Here is a 16,423-nt window from a genome sequence, read left to right on the forward strand (position 1 = left end):
GGGGGTCTGCTGCCCTTTGTTCCCCAGACTGCGTGCTGTGAAGTCCGTCCTGAGCTCTGTCTCTGTGTGTGGCCCCCCCCCCGGGGGGGGGCAGTGAACATCTGCTGAGGGATGGGAACCCTCGCTCTCCTCTGGTGAGGGTCCGCCCAACTCCCGGGGCCTCCACGTTCTTTAGATCTCAGGCACTGGCGGGCCCAGATGTCAGTCCGGAGTTGTTAGGCTCTGTGGAAGGTTTTTGTTATGTTTGCTGCCCAAAGAGCCCCCCGGCCGTGCCTTCGGAGGATCTTGTGTGAAGCTCCATCCAGGGAGACCCGCAGACTGAGCCCTCAAGGTCACTGGGGACAGGCTGGGGTGGGGGGTGGGAGGGTTGCACGGGGAGAGGGGCGGGGGGTCAGTGGAGTCCCCTTTCCCCACTGTTTGGGCTTGGAATTTGGGCGAGTTTTCCTTTTGAGCTGAGATGTTAAAGGAGGGTCTGGCTTTCAACGTGGTTTTCATTTTGTCTCTCATTACACTTTCCCAAAGCACACCGTTTTATGTGATTTCAGTTTTGCATGGGATTATTATGGTTTGTAAAGCATAATTCCTTAGGCGTTGAGAATAGAGTAACAGGCTGGGGAATCAGACGCAGAGGACAGCCCTGCTGCCTTTCACTGTCCGGGTGAGTGGGAGGGGAAGGGGCCGGAGAAATAGGAGGGAGGGGTCTTGCTTTAGGATCGGGATGCTCCAGTACTGGGAGCTTTCGGGGCGTTATCTCATTTCAAACCCTGATTGCATGAGGCTGGACCTCTTCCCCTAGAAGGGTCTGTTATGATGACTTTCTCACATCTTGCCCCAGCCCTGCTTCCGTAGGCAAGACTGCGCCAGCCTCCCAGGGAAGACGCAGGGCTCATATCTGAGCCAGTGGGTTGATAGTTTCTTTACAGGTAGCAGATTGCTTGCAGACGGGCCCCTGGATCCAGTGGGACCAACTCCAGCGCCATCAGCAGCTGGGCGCGTCCTGAGAAGCGAAGAAGATGGTGGGGTGATAGAAAGAGCATTCGCCCCCTTTCTCTTTAAACGCCCTGCTCTGACCTTGTGTTGGAGGGACGCGTCCTCTGGGGACTTCCAAGAAAAGAGCAGGGCAATGACATTTTCTGGGACTTCCCACGTCTGAAAATAGGGAACAAAAAAAGAGAAAAACACCTCAGTGGAAAGGCTGACCTTGGAATTTGAGGTGCTCTCCCAGAAATCTCTGCTGCGGACAGGGGCTGACAGTTTGGCTGGCTATCGACATCTCCTCGGGTGATGGTTTTCCCTCAGAACCTTGAGGGCCTGGCCCGCCTCTGGTCTTCATTCCCTGCTGTGGCAGAAAGCCAGCTGGTTTTCTGATTCCCGACCCTGGGCAGGTGACGTGTATTTCTCCCTTCAAGAAGCTTCTCACATCCTTTCTTTGTGTTCTGAAGTTTCTTTATTATGTACTTGGTGTGAGCCTGATTTTAGCCACCTGCCATTCCTTGGGCCCTTTCGGCCTGGAAACTAATGATTCCGGGAAATTTTCCTGAATTACTTCATAGGTGGCTTTCTTTTCAGTCTCCCTTCTGTTTCAAACTCCGGTCATTTAGGTGGATTTTCAGATCTCATGATCCCCTTTCTTTATCTTTTCCTCCCTCTTTTCTACTTTGTCTTGTTTTCTTTTGTTTTGTTTTGTTTTGCCACAGGATCTTAGTTCCCCGACCAGGAATTGAACCCGGGCCCCCGGCAGTGGAAGCGCCGAGTTCTAACCGCTGGACCACCGGGGAATTCCCTGTCTTGTCTTTTTTATCTGTTTCCTGAGGGAATTCCTTGACTTTCTCACTCAAACTTTCTATCAGTGCTTTTTTTTTGTTGGTGTTTTTAATGTCTGCCCTTTTTTGTCTTCTGTATATTCTTTTTTTGTAGGCTCTGTTCTTGTTTCATGAGGCCATGTCTTTTTTTTTTTAAACTTTTTTAAAAAAATTAATTTATTTGGCCCCCGCTGTGCGGCATGTGGGATCTTAGTTCCTGACCAGGGATCAAATCCACACCCCCTGCAGTGGATGCGCAGAGTCTTAACCACTGGACCACCAGGGAAGTCCCGAGGCCGTGTCTTTCATTTCTGAGGATATCAATGGGTATTTTAAACTCTTCTGGAAATTGGCTTCTCTGTCTTTTCTTTCCCATTATATTTTCCATTTGTTTCAGTCTCCACAGACCACAGTAGATGCTTGGCACTAATAATTATGAGTGGGGGGGCCGTGGGGCTTGGCAGTAATGATTGTGAGTGGGGACTGTGACACTTGGAGGGAGTGATGGTGGGTTGGGACTCTGAAGCTGGTGGCAGCTCTGGACACAGGGCAGGTCTTTTTCGCTTGAGGCTATGCCGTGGGGTGACCGGTGGGGGTGGGGGGGCGGTGCTGGGGTCTTCCAATATCAGCATCTTTGGGTCCCTCCCCTTGGACTGGCCAGGTTGTGCAGGGAAGGGCTTCCCGGCCTCCTGCCTCGGGGGAGGATGTGGAAGGGGGTGCAGAGGGCGGCCGGAGCCTGTGCCACCAGGTTCAGTATGGACGTGGTCCCTTCCCCCTGGTTCCGGGGGTGGCGCCCACATCCTCCCCCTGCCTGGCGTCCCCATGTGGGCAAGGTGGGTAGGGGAGCAGGAGTTAGCATCCTCCCGTGGCCCTCGCCCCGACCTCCGTTGTTTAGTGCCCCCCCGCCCCCCCATTTCCAGAGGGCCCGGGTGTGCGTTGGCTGTGGTGGCCAGTTTCTCTGCTGGTCCAGCTCCCCTGCGCCTGCATCCCACCCCTCGCTGCCCTGGCCGCTCACCCTGTCCAGCCTGGGAGCATTTCTTTGTCTCCTTTCCCTCTCCCTGTGCTTGATGATGCGCCTTTCTTACAAGTCCCTGAGCTGTGGTTTCAGGAGAAGAGGAGATGGCAGCTGTGCACAGCCCCATTTAGACCCCGAACAGCTGGCCTGTGGTGCTTGCCTGTCCCCACGGTGCCGTCCTCCCGCCCTGCAGCCATGGGTGTGGGGTGGCTCAAGGGTGAGGCCTTCATGGGCGCCTGGAAGGGTCAGCAGGTGGAGGTGGATGTCACCAAGGATCAAGGCCGGGGATGAGTGGGAGTGGGTGAGGGGAACAGAGGAACGGGACCAGGGGCCCCCGCTGCGCTCTTCCACCTGAGGCCCGGCTCCCCTCGGGCCCAGGGGCTCAGAGGCTGCGAGGCTCCTTCCCCAGAGGATTCGGGAGTCCCTGGGAGGTGCCACTGCCCCATACCCTTGGTGTGGGGCACCCGATGCCCGTCCACTGGTTGCCGTGGGCCCCCCAGCTCGAGCCGAGCGCTCCTGGGCCCAGGGGCCACCCGCCCTGAGCCCCACGACATTCTAACTTCTATTTTTTCTTGCTTCGGTGAGAAAAAAAATCTATTTGTCTTTGTGTGGGGCCCCTGCTTTGATAACCAGAGACAAGCCTCCGCCCTACCTTGTTTTCTCATTTTCCTCAAACTTAGAATCGGGTCCTGGGAGACCCAGGCATGAATGTCGCCGGTTTGATGTGTCAGTCTTCCAACACGGGCGACAGCCTCCCGGCTCCCGGCCGGGTGCTCAGATTAGGCCCAGAGTCCCTGAGCTCCACGGTCGTAACTCTCGGCGTTCGTCGTTTGGAAGTGACAAGTGTGCGTCTTACTGAGCCTCTGGCGGGTGCTGTCAGGACCCTCAGCCTTCTGTATGGGGCTGTAATGGGATGAGGCCATGGGTGGGGCCTCACATAGGCTGGCATTTATGTCACAGGAGGCTCCCTGGGTAATGGCCCAGGCCCCAGCGGCCGGGGTGCTGCCCTGTGAGGCTCCTGCTGCCCCCTCCTTCCCACCTCCCTCTGTCTGTTCTCTCCCCCTCCCACCCCCCGTATTCTCCCCCTTTCCCTCTCTGCACCCTCTCCTCGTGCAGAACTGGAGTAGGACAGCCATGCGCACACCGGGGTCCTTGGGGACCCTGGCGAGTCCACGAGGGTCAGTTACGGGGGTGTGAGGAGGCAGGAGGAGGGCCCACCCTCCCAGGGCCTTAGCTGGGTAAAGAGCGCCTGGGGCTGGAGGGGCAGGACCAGAAGAGCACACAGTAGGTGCTTGTTCCTGGCAGCCGAGAGAAAGGCTCGGGTGGACCTCGGGTGGATGTGGCCCTTCTCTGCCCCCGTATTCCTGCCCCCTTGCGTGTGTTTATGTCTCCCCATCTCACTGTCAGCTGCTGCAGGGCCGGGCCCGGCGCTGGGCCGTGAGGCCACAGCCCTTCAGCCTGATCAGTTCGGAGCATGTAATGGTTCAGGCGTGGAAGACAGAGTCTGTGAGCTAAAAGTGAGAAACCATTTTGCTCTGGGATTTTATGGCTTCAATTGCTGGATCTAATCTAAGATCAGTGCCTTTCTTTTTAAACCATCAAAACCTTGGGAAATTGAAGCCTTTAAAGTATGCTTCCACTGTGGGCCAGACTGTTCGGAAGCTCGAGGACGTCTTATGTCCATCCTGCCTGGAACTTGGGCCACATCTTAAACGTGTCTCTGAGCTGTGTAAAGAATGTGACTGCTGGTAAGTGTAGCGTATTGGGATGGGTTCAGTAAGAAAAAGGGCCCACCTGCACACCTACCACCACGAAAAATAGAAGAGAAAGTCACCCCCAAGGCTGGCCCTTTTGCATCTCCTGCCTTAGGCCCTGGCGAGATGACCAAGGATCTGACCCCTGCATTCCTTAGGTGTCATTTCAGGGAACTTCATTACCGCGTTCCTCCATTTATGAGCGCCTGAGTTCATTAAAATGGAAAACCGGGACTTCCCTGGCAGTCCAGTGGTTAAGACTCCACGCTTCCACTGCAGGGGGCACGGGTTCGATCCCTGGTCAGGGAACTAAGATCTCGCATGCTGCGGCGTGGCCAAAACAGAACAAAACAAACCGGAAAACCTACGGCCGTCCCCGGCACAACGTGTGAGATCTGTGGCTCGGAGTTAGGAGCTGTGGTGCCTCTGTAGGAAGGAGACTTGGCGACCCTGGACAGCATGGGGCTGGTCCCTTTTTTGGGCCCCCGGGTCCCCTTTGAAGTGGGGTCCGGGCCCGGCCCAGCTGGGGGTGTGCATAGCTGGCCCAGGCCCACTGCTCAGGTCCCCAGGGGCTCTGGTGGGGGGGGCACGTTCCCCCGAGAGTGGTTGGCTCGGGCTGCAGGTGTGAAAGCAGGTGCAGCCTTGAGGAGGTGGAGCCCGAGGCCAGGCCTCCGTGTGCCAGGTTCTAGGTGCTTCCTGGCACCTGGTGAGAGTCGGATTCTGGCAGCAGCTTGCTATGCTCAGTAAAAAGCGGGACTGCAGTAAGTTTCCAGACAGACATCTGTCTTCTGTAGGCTCAGGCTGCAGAAATATGGTACCGGGGACTGGGTGGCTGAAACAACAGGCATTTATTCCTCACACTTCTGTAGGCTGGGAGCCTGAGATCAGGGTGCCACTGGGGTCAGCTTCCCGTGAGGACTCTAGTCCTGGTATGTGGACCGCCAGCTTCCTGCTGTGTCCTCGCCTGGGGGCAGCGGAGGCAGGGGTCAGATCTGTCTCTGTTACTCTTCTGAAAAGGACACTAGTCCTATAGGATTAGGGCCCCACTCTTATGACCTCATTTAACCTTCATCACCTCCTGATTCCTTCTCTGCAGATACAGACACACAGGCGGGGGGTCAGGGCTTCAAGATACCTTGTGAAAATGATTCTGTGACTTAATCAAGGTTTGGCAAACTCTGTAAAGGACAAGATAGTGGATATTTGTGGATTTGGGGGCCATCCAATTGCTGTGTAATTGCTCAGCTCTGCTCTAGCAGCACCAGTGTGGCCGTGGGCAGGGCCGTGTGCCGGGCTGTGTGCCAAAAAAACTTTATTTACCAAAACAGGTGGCGGGCCAGATTTCATAATCTGCCCACCCCCAACCAACTTAAATGATATACTTGCTCAGTAAAGAGATTTAGAAAAACGAATACTACAAAATTGTTTGACACCCCCCCCTCCCCCCATTGAAAGAACCGTGGTTGGTTTTGATGAATGCCCTTGACATTCCCTGAAGGTTTTTGGTCGCAGTTGGGGCTTTAATGTATTCTTGACTGTGAGTTTTGTATTTCTTCTGACAACAGATCCATTGTAAGACTGTTTCTGTAGTTGAATCGGTTCTTAGGACCAAGGTTCACCAGCCCCACACAGGGCCGTTGGGTGGCTCTGTCACCTACCCCGGGGGTCCACAGAGGTTGATCTCTGGCTAGGGTTTTCCCAAGGCCTGTGCACGTGTGTGTGCATGCGCACATTTTTCTCTCTGTGATGAAGCAGAGACAGTCTTTGTCTGGATTTTTCCCATCCTTGGGTGAGATCCCTGGGAGGGGAGGAAAGGGCCTCGCTGGCTCGCCCGTGGCTTGTCAGGGCTACGCCCTTGCCCTCCTTGCCAGCCTTTTGCTCGGCAGGCAGCTGGTGTCTGCTTCTGGGGGGCATCCTGTCCCCCCTCCTCTTGTGGGGGGGGGGCGGGGGCGGAGCTCGTGTCTCCTCTCCACTGTCACTTTAAACAGCTTGTTCCGCGTTAATTAACTTGGTGCCAGCAGCTCCCCCGGGGGCCCCCGTCGGGGGCTCTTTGAGGTGCACTTTTCGGGTCTGTCAGGCCCCCCAAGACTGGCTCCTCAGGCCAGCCTTGGTGAGAGGCTGCGTCAGAGAGCCAGTTCTGCTCTGAGCGTCCGGGTGCCACCTCCCTCTGCTCTCATCACCTGGGGAGACCACTGTTCCAGGCCCAGAATCTGGGGGTGGGGCTGAGCCAGCGGGGGCCAAGAGCCCTGTGGGCGGGAGGCCGACCCCCAGCCAGGCGGGCAGGCCCAGGGTGGGGACCCACAGAGAGTGCAGCCTGTCTCGCATCCACAGAGGCTGCTGCTGAGACCCAGGCCATGCGAAGCGCATGTCCCCCCCCCGCCAGCCCCCCGCCTCTTCCTTTACTCCTTCTGTCCCCAGATGGCCCCTCGGCACTAATGGGATCACCAGCCACCCCGCCTTGGCTGATTTGAGCAGGATGCTCAGCGTCCTCATTACCTAGCTGCTCGTGGAGCGGGAGCCCTGCCCCACGCGATTCTGGTAGCTGAGTCTTGAAGGTACAGAGGGCCCTGGGGTGCGTTCAGGCTGCAGGGGGCCCTCAGGCCTCCTCCCTCCCCTTCGAGCCCGGTTTCCCCATCAGAACTAATGGCCAGGCCGGGTCCCGGGGAGAGCACACTCCGGCTGGTCGCCGGCTCGTGGGGCTGCTGAGCTCAGGAGCTGGAGAGCAAGCAGCAGACGCTCAGCCGTAGTGACTCCAGCAGGCCCTCAGGAAGGTCTGGGAGCCCGCCGGGCTGGAGGGGAGGACGCAGTCCCTCCCTGGGCGCTGCCCTGAGGGTTGTGCCCCAAGCCTCCGGCCTCCCGCCCTTCCTGAGCCCCATTTCCAGGACGGCCCTGCAGCTCAGAGACCCCGTGCTTGCTCGCAGGCCCGAAGTGAAACAGCGGTGTGGGCAGTTCTGCTGGGCGGGGGCCACAAATCAGAAGGCAGTGGTGCAGGGTCCGTTGCCGGGGGCGGGGGATCTGGCGGGCTCAGCCCCTGGAAGTTGCTTTTAAGTAGCCGGATCTTTTCGCTGGACTTAGCAAATTCTTTTGCCAAACCGTGAGCTGAAACAAGGCGATGGGTCTGTGGTGCTCAGCTGCTTAGCCCGCGGAGGTGACTTGCTGTGTCCTGAACCGGGGGCTGTCCCTCCTGTCCCCCACGACCCAAGGGGCCTTGCCTTCTTCCCACCGTTTCCTCCCTGGTGCCCGTGCCCCCCACACCTCGGTCCCCACCGGCGACAAACCCCACCGCAGCCAGAACCCCACGGAGACGTGAGGGTGGGTGTTCCCAGCCCTGCGCCCTGGCTGGGCGAGGGGCGCGGGCTGGGCTCCGGGACGCAGGCAGTGTGCTCCGGGTCCCCTCCACCCCCTCCACAGTGCACACAGGTGCTTTTTTAAATTACTTCAGGAAGAGCAATCGCAAGGCTGCTTGATACAAATCCCTTAAGCTGCTGTTGGTGTTGACGGGAGGCCGCGGCCAGCCAGGAATCTGGAACCCAGGCGCCATCTGTGCTCTCGCCACTCCACGGCCAAATTACACCGCCAGCCTTTCTCTGCTGCGCAGTTTCTCATTAACTGAATTGAGTTTGCGGGGAGTTGGTGGGTCATAAATATTCCCTCCCACTTGGTGTGGTCAGGCTATTGCTGTCCCCAGGCGGAGCTCCCGATGCGGCCTGGGAGTGGGCAGGATGGGGGCGCTGGGGCTGCAGGAGACGCCAGGGGACCCACCCCCAGCAGCCTCAGGCTCCAGGCCGTAAACATCTCGCTGTTTCTGAGCCAACTGAGGGAAGTCGGGAGGGGCTCGTCGGGGCAAGATACATAATCGCTGCCTTCGATTAAGTCTTTTCCTTCCGCTTCCTTCATTTCCTTTGAGAAAGTGGCAGTGACGGGTGGTTGTAAACAGAGGCGAGATGTGCATTTAAAACGGAGACACGTTCATAATGTCCTTTGAAATTGCACGGGATGAAGAATGAACGCGTACGCAATTCTAAATACATGCCTGCACGCGCGCGCACACACGCGCAGCCTGGGAAAAAAAATCCAGATACGCTTTTTAAGCTGTGGTTTGGGGAACGGCTTAAAAAGGGATAAGCCTGTTTATCTGACAGGGGGCCGTTTAGAGTCAGAGCTGCAGGGGCTGCAGTGTGGGTGTCCCTGAGGGGCGACTGCCCCGCGGCCCCCTCCTGTCGCGATGCTCAGGACAGGTTCGTCCCCCTAAGGAGGCAAGGACAGTGCCCCTTCAGAGGGAGGCGAGCTCGGCCCCCCGGGGTCAGGCCCACCCCGAGGTCCCTCGTGGAGCCATCCCTGGGGAAGCTCATCTCCCAGAAGGTAGCTGCCCACCTCCAGGTGCTGCTTTGTCCTCTAGAGTCTAGACCAAGAGCCGGCAAACCTCGGCCTGTGCCGCGTCCGGCCCTCTGCCTTTTTTGTAAATAAAGTTTTATCTGCACTCGTCTACACCCATTTGTTTACGAGTCGGTCTTGCTGCTCCCAAGTGACGACAGAGCTGAGAGATGGTTAACAGAGATCAGTGACCCGCACAGCTGGAAGCATCTATACTGCTTAGTCCTTTGTGGGCGGCTCGCCAGCCCTGCCCTAGACCAGTGGTCCCCACGGTCTCTCCTTCCCCCTCGCTCTTGGCCTTAGCCCGCAGGTAACTAGGACACCAGGGCTGTCTGATTTCCTCCCCTTGACCGAGGGCTCGCCATCCCGAGCCTGGCTTCTGCAATCCTTGCCTGGCTTCTCCGGCCCCCAGCTCCTCTGGGATGGCTGCAGCGCCTCCTGCACGGGGCCCAGTCCTGGGGGCCAGCGTGACCCTGTGGCATAGAGGGACAGGCTCCCGGAACATGGGGTTTGCGTGTGGAGACGTCTTCAGGGTCTAGATAGCCGAGGAGGGGGAAGAAGGACCCCATTTCAGCCCGTCCTCATTGTGCTTGTTTGTCCCACGCTTGAAGCTCCCAGCCGCAAGGGACTCTACTAGCCAGGCCAGCGTTGGCTTGAGGCGAGTTCCGGCCGCCCTGTGGCCAGGTGCTGAGTCTCCTGGGTCCCCAGCCTCCTCTCCTGAAGCCCAAGGCAGGGACACGGGGGCAGGGGAGTACCTTCTCCAGATCACATTTGTTTCCTTGTTTGCTCTTTGGGGGCTGACAGCTTTTTCCCTCTTCATAACTAACCTTTGGAATTACCGCTGTTGTAAGACATTCCATGTGCATTTTACCTGGTCGGGGGTGCGCATGTCTGACAGGAGGGAGATCTTGGTTTGAACTGACTGGAGGCGGCCGAAGCTCAGAGCGTGTGGCCTCGGCTCCTGAGCGGCTGGGGGCACCGTGGTGGACCATGGTCAGGTGGGGAAGGCCAGAGGCTCCCGCTGGGGGGATGCAGCAGCCTCACCTTCCCCCGCATCGGGACGAGAAGACCCCCTTTCCTGTCTCGTGAGAGAATTTCTAGGGAGGGATGGGGTAGGCTCGAGGCGCCCCGCATGGTGTGGGGTGACTGGCCCGCGGGCTCAGTGGTCTCTCTCCTGCCCGCACGCAGTGCACATGCCGGAAGGACATGGTCAAGATCTCCATGGACGTCTTTGTGCGCATCCTGCAGCCGGAGCGCTACGAGCTGTGGAAGCAGGGCAAGGACCTCCCGGTGCTGGACCACACGCGGCCCACGGCCCTGAGCAGCCCCGAGCTGAGCACCTGGAGCGCCTCCCGGGCCTCGCTCAAGGCCAGGCTGCTCCGCAGGTGAGCCACCCAGGGCCGGCCGGCGGGGCTGCGGGCCGCTCCCCGCCCCCCCCCCCCCCCGCCTCTTCCTCCTTCCTTCTCCCCTTCCCTCTCTCCCTCCTCCATTTCTCCCTCTTTCAGAGGCAGAGTGTTTCTCGGGCCTGACTTCCTCCGCGGGCTGTTGGGGACCCACCGCCGCCGCTGCCTGTGTGGTCAGGGGACTCAGGCTCCCACCCACTCCTTGTCTGCCAGCTCCTGGGAGGTGGGCCCTTTCAGCCCTCTCAGGACCCCACACACTGTCCCTCTCAGGCTTCCGGCTCACTGTCCCGCCATCCCCGGTGCGAGAGCCCCGTTTCTGCGTCGGGGCCGTGTGGCCCTTCTTGACTCTGAGCTATGGCAGGAGCCGTGGGGCACAGGCCCCGAGCTCCCTCCGTGAGAGCCACGCCCCTGCCCCTTTGCGTCTGTAGATGCCTGTTCTGGTGCCTCAGATAACGTGTTGCTTGGATCCGCGGACGCGGAGGTGACTACAGTGACCTAACCCCCGGACGCCCTCTGCCACCCCATTCCATCTCAGAGGCCCCCCTCCCAGCCCCCCTTCCACCCAGCGTGGTCCCTGCCTGGCCGCTGCCTGGCATCCGGCGGGGAAGGAGAGGGCAGAGCGGCCGCCCCCTCTTGGCATCTGCGCCGAGGCCACAGGGGTGTGGGTGGCGGAGCTGGGGAGCGAGGGGCAGTGCCGTGCGGCCTCGGAAGCGTCCGACTCCATCATGCTCTTTCTCTGGGAAACGTCCAGGCTCTCAGGGCCTGAGCCGTCTGTGGACAGGGTTCAAACAGATTCCTTCTTGGTGCCCAAGGAACGGTCGGCAGGTCCTCGCTGGGCCCGGGGTATGGCTGGAGCGGGCGGGGTGGCCCAGAGCGTCCTCGTGTTGGTGTTAGGGCTGCGAGGGCTCAGCAGGCTCTCCCTTGACCACTTGGCTCCACGGCGGTCGCCCTGGACAGTTAAGACATTCCGTAAACAATGAGCGTGGGGAGTCTCAATAAAACTTCATCTGTGGACACTGGAGTGGGAATTTCATACCATTTTCACAGGCCACAAAATGTAATTATTCTTTTAACTTTTGAACCATTTAAAAACGTAAACATCCTCCTTAGCCTGTGGGCGGCACAAACAGGCTGCAGTCGGATCTGGGCCTCGGGTGAGGTTTCCATCTGTAGCCCTTGGTCACTGCTGGCGGGTCTTGTCCCCATTGGTCAAGGACGGCGCCTCCCCCAGGACCTGGTCCCTGAGGGGTGGGGCCTTGGCCAGTGTGTTCCTCGGGCAGTGCATCCTTGGTGGCACCCCAGCGCTCTGCGGGAACCGGGAGAAATCATCCTGGCCAAGCGGTCACGCCCAGCCCAGAAGCTTCTCCCCGCTGGGCCTGTTCTCCTTTCTACGCGCCCTCATCCGCGTGTTTTCCCTACCCGAGGCCCCTCTCTGAGAATGTTCTCTCAGCTCCGGGATGCTTTCCCATCTGCTGCTCCTGACAGCCCGCGTGAAGGTGTCTCTCTTTTCTGATTTCTTTTGTTGTCTCTCCTTTTGATTTTCCGCTCTCCGAAAAGCACCTTCTTGGTGAAGCTGATCTGCTGCAGCTCCCGCTCTTTCCCGGTCTTTCCCGAGGGAGGGAACGGAGTGATCCTGCATTTGCATAATGGTTGACTGGTGATGGCTCAGACTAATTGGTCAACAGAGTGACAGCCAAGGACTGGGGCCTCATTCCAGGATGGAATGGGATTAGAGGCTGTCAGAGGAGCCTGCCCAGAGGACGGGGACCCAGCCGCCGGGCCTTGGCCGGAAGCTTCTGTGCACAAAGAGCCCCATACCCCCTCCCTGTCCCCTCGTCATGTTGCACAGCACACTGTCCTTTCCGGAACGTCCCTATCTCCCACCTCCCCTCCCTGTGTGCCGACCGGGGACTGAATAACAAATTAAGTCGTGTTCCCAAGGATGCAATTTTCTTTAAAGCCTTTAGTGTGTAAAATAAGGCTGATTCCCCCACCTTTTTATTTTTATTTTATTTTATTATTATTTTTTCCCCCACCTTTTTAAAAAGTCATTGGTTGGGGGGCTTTCTCTTAAGAGGCTGACTGGGGACTCACATTTGGAGGCCCAATGCCAAGCTGGAAGCCGCTGCCCCCTCCCCACCCGCAGTGGCAGTGGCCCTCAGGAGTCCCTTGTGACTTTCTCTCCTGGCCACGTGGCCACCCGGTCCTCGCCCAGCTGTGCCTTGTCTCCAGGGCTGCCGGCTCCCCTCAGCCTCCCTTGTTAGAGAGTTGGTTTGGGGTGAGGGGCGGCACCACCCTAGCATCCTGGACTCCGGCCGGATAGGGGATGGGAGCAAATCTGGCCCTGTCCCTAGACCAGGGTCTCCCCTCGGCACTGCTGACATCCTCTGTGGGCGGCTGTGCCAGGCGCTGTGGGGGGTTGAGCAGCATCCCCACCCCCGCCCACTTGATGCCAGGAGCAGCCCCCCAGTGAGACGACCACAGATGTCCCCAGACATCTCCCAGTGTCCCTTCCCGAGGGCTTGGCATTGGGGTGGGCTCCTCGTCTGCCTGCTGTGGGCAGCCTCCCACGCCCCCCTCCCTGTGCAGCCTTGCCTTCTCTGGGACGCTGCATCCGTTCCTTGGTCCTCACTCAGACGGGCTCAGCCAGGCCCCCGCCCCTCGAGGGCCCAGCCTTCCTGACAGCCCCCTGCACCCCGCCCCAGATGTCACCTCAGAGCAGAGGCAGGTGTTGGCTCCTTTGGGAGAAAAGGATGCCCTCCCGTGGATTTATCTTGTCAGATGAACTGACCCCGCCCCGTGCAGGGGTCACGTAACCTGTGACCTTCTGGTCCGTGCTGTGTGGCCCCCTCGCCATTGCCGCCAGGTGGGACCCCTGCCCAGCTGGCGTCTTCGCCTTGCTCCCCTCCCCGGCTCCTGCCTGCCTGAGCAGCCTTCCTCCATATGCAGACTGTGTTTTCTTCTCGGCTCCTGATTATTTTCAAGGAGAGCTTCAAGGAATGCTCCGCATTGCCCACGTGTTCCAGCAGGTGTGCGCTCTGCTGGACACTCACACGCGCCCTGTGCAGAGCATCTGAGCAGCCGGGGCTGGAGGGAAGTGGGGGAGGGGAAGCGTGCTCCTCTCCGGACCCACGGGGGGGGGGTGGGGGGGGCCCGTCCCTTCCCGCCCCCTGGCGGGACCTCCAGCTGCCCAGGCAGGAGGCTAGAGCCCGCTAGCCCTGCTCGCCCAGCCCGGCAGCTCCCGCCCACCACCTCTCCACCTCCCATCCTCGGTCACCATGGAAACAAGGAGCCAGGGAGCACATCCCTGCCCCCTCTGCTGCCCCCAGACCCGCGAGGAGCCAGTCTGGTCTCCCCTCTCCCCCTGTGCCTGATGCCCTGGCCAGGCTGTACACGACTGCACCTCCGACCCACTCCTTCCAGCCACCCTGACCCTGCCGCGCTCCTGAGCCCTTTCCCCCAGTGCAGCTCCTGTCCGCTCAGAAGGGCCCATGACTATGGGGCCTGCCAGCCCCTGCGGCCCCAGGAGCTTGTTGTCCCTGTGACTTCACCAGAAAACCCACTGAACGCCACACCTACTCGCCGTGGGTCAGGGAACGCTGGAGGAAGGGGCTGCGACTCCTGGCCAGGAAGCCCCAGGTCCTCCCCGGGGAGTTCGAAGTTCTGGGCAACAGCCGCCTTGGGATGCCCAAGGGGCTGTGTGCCCTGGGCCCCTCAGTGAGCCCCCTCGAGGACTCTGCCTCTCCTGCCACCTGAGGTCCAAGGACACCTGCTCCCATCTTGGAAATATCAGTGTAGGGATCTGGACTCAGTACCAATACTTGATTCTTATCATCTTCGCCAAGTGACATCCCGTTAAGCCTGGCAGGTAAAGTGCATGTCTGTGTCCACCCTCCTCTGAAACGCCATGAAAACGACTGTAAAGGAGGGACAGGGCAGAGGAGAGGGGACGAGCAGCATCGGCAGACTCGGAAGGAAGGAAGAGAGGGGCAAGCGACACCTGACTTTGCAGCACGGAGAAAACTCGAGTCCGTGGACCTGCAGGCGGGGAGCGGGCTGGTTCACGCCACAAGGCCTGGGACTCAGGCATGGCGCCTGCTGGGGCGGGGACCGTGGTGTGCTGGAGGCGTCGCTGAGCTCAGGGCTTCCTCCTCCACCCCATCCGCCAGCAGAAGGCGCTGGCCCTACTGCTGGGGAGATCGGACCCGCCAGCCTCACATATCCCCAACCGCAGGGCCGGGTCAGAGTGGCCCAACAGAACAAAGCCACACATGTGATGTCAGGGGTCCCCCGTGAAGTGACAGGGCTCCCACCTGACCGCTCCCCTTCTAGGAGCCCTGCTCACACACAGCTACCAGCGAACATCTTAGTCCCTTGTACATCACAGCCAGGGGTCCCTAAACCCCTGAGGAAACTCAGTGTGAAAGAGTCTCAAACAAAAAAAAGAAAAGCGGGACCCCACAGGAGAGGCCATGCAGTGAGCAGAAGGAAACTAACTTCTCCGAGAGGGCAGGTGACTTGGCATTTATGGAAGAACCTGCTGTATAAACAAAAAGGCTTTTAGGAAAGAGATGGCTCCGGGACATTTAAAAGAGAGCAAAAGACTTCCCTGGTGGCACAGTGGTTGGAAGTCTGCCCGCCAATGCAGGGGGCAAGGGTTCGTTCCCTGGTCCGGGAGGATCCCACATGCCGCGGAACAGCCGAGCCACAACTGTTGGGGCTGTGCCTTGTTGTGCGCCACAACTACTGAGCCTGTGCCCTGGAGCCTGCAAGCCACAACTGCTGAGATCCACATGCCTGGAGCCTGTGTTCCACAACAAGGGGGGGCCGCCGCGGCGGTGAGAGGCCCGCGCACCGTGGCGACGAGTGGCCCCCACTCGCTGCAACTAGAGGGAGCCTATGCACAGCAATGAAGACCCAATGCAGCTAAAAAAAAAAAAAAAAAAAAATTTTTAAAGCGAGCAAAGAAATGTGAGAGGTGGGTTGGGAGCCAGCTTGAGGAAATCTAGAATGCAGACTTTTCACAACTCAGGTTAAACAGAAGGTTGCGAAGCCTCTGGAACAAACAAACAGGTCAACAGGGCCCAAATAGCCCAGTACTTGGCGATCATGATGCTACAAGCTAATAGACAAAGGGCAAGGGTCTTAAAGGTCAGGAGAGCAATCATTTAAGCCCAGAAATACCCAGCCAAATTACCAACTTCGTATGGGAAGGGAATAAAGATCTTTTTAGACAAGCAAAGTCCCAGGTTCCCCCTCCTTTCTGAGAAAGCCGCTGGAGGCTGTGCTCCAGCTAAACAAGGGCATCAACCAAGGAAGACATGGGATCAAGGAAACCAGATCCAACTCAGGAGAGTCCAAGGCAGTCTCAAGATAAGAGGAGGGCCTCGGGGTGTCATTGAGGAGCGTGTGACCCCCGCCTAGGAGGCCACACCAAGATCTTAGAGATAACCAGGAAAGCTAAGCGTCTAAGAGAGGGGGCCAGTTACTGACTCCAGAAGGAGCGAGCAAAGAATGCAGCGCGAGCAGCTCTGTTGCTCACGGATGAACTATATTTACAGGATCCGAAAAATGTAATATAGACTCTCACCACAACCAAAATGGGAGAGAAGCCAGGAGGGGTTGAGGTGGGCAGGATGGCCACAGCCTAAGTGTCTGCGCTGGCAACTCAGCAGAGAAGCCAGAACCAAAAAACGTCAGCAGCGTGAGGAGACACGTGGAAGTCAATACAAGAAGAAATGGCTAAAAGAGGGGAAGGCATCGCATCTGGGGAGCGGGCCCAGGGGATGCTGTTACGGCCAGACTGCGATCAGGGTGTGCGCACAGCTCCCCACAGCTGTCGGCAAGTCAACCCCAGATTCCCCCGGTGTTATTTCCCAGCTTATGTTCGCACGAAACAGATTCTCCTTTGCCTGCCGACGTTCACCTCTCTTTCCCCTCTGCAGTAGGGCCTGTGCCTTCGCCTACGTCTCCGCACCTAGTTCCACCCGTTCGGGGGGGTGGGGGTGGGGATCCCTGCGTTAGTGCAGCCCGGTGGCTGCTGGGGGTTTGGTGCTGGGGGCAGAGCTCTGAGCC

At 58.9% G+C, this 16,423-nt stretch overlaps 1 protein-coding gene across 2 annotated transcripts in view; it reads left to right on the forward strand.

Moving 5' to 3' along the window:
* Positions 1 to 16,423, forward strand: part of KDM4B (lysine demethylase 4B) — an 88,638-nt gene that overhangs the window by 44,999 nt on the left and 27,216 nt on the right. For both annotated transcript variants that reach the window (XM_028500180.2, XM_028500181.2), the window contains exon 5: positions 10,134 to 10,330. In XM_028500180.2, coding sequence (XP_028355981.1) covers positions 10,134 to 10,330 — 197 coding nt within the window. The remainder of the gene's footprint in view (positions 1 to 10,133; positions 10,331 to 16,423) is intronic.

Source organism: Physeter macrocephalus, chromosome 2 (assembly GCF_002837175.3).
Source record: "Physeter macrocephalus isolate SW-GA chromosome 2, ASM283717v5, whole genome shotgun sequence".
Classification (NCBI taxonomy): domain Eukaryota; kingdom Metazoa; phylum Chordata; class Mammalia; order Artiodactyla; family Physeteridae; genus Physeter; species Physeter macrocephalus.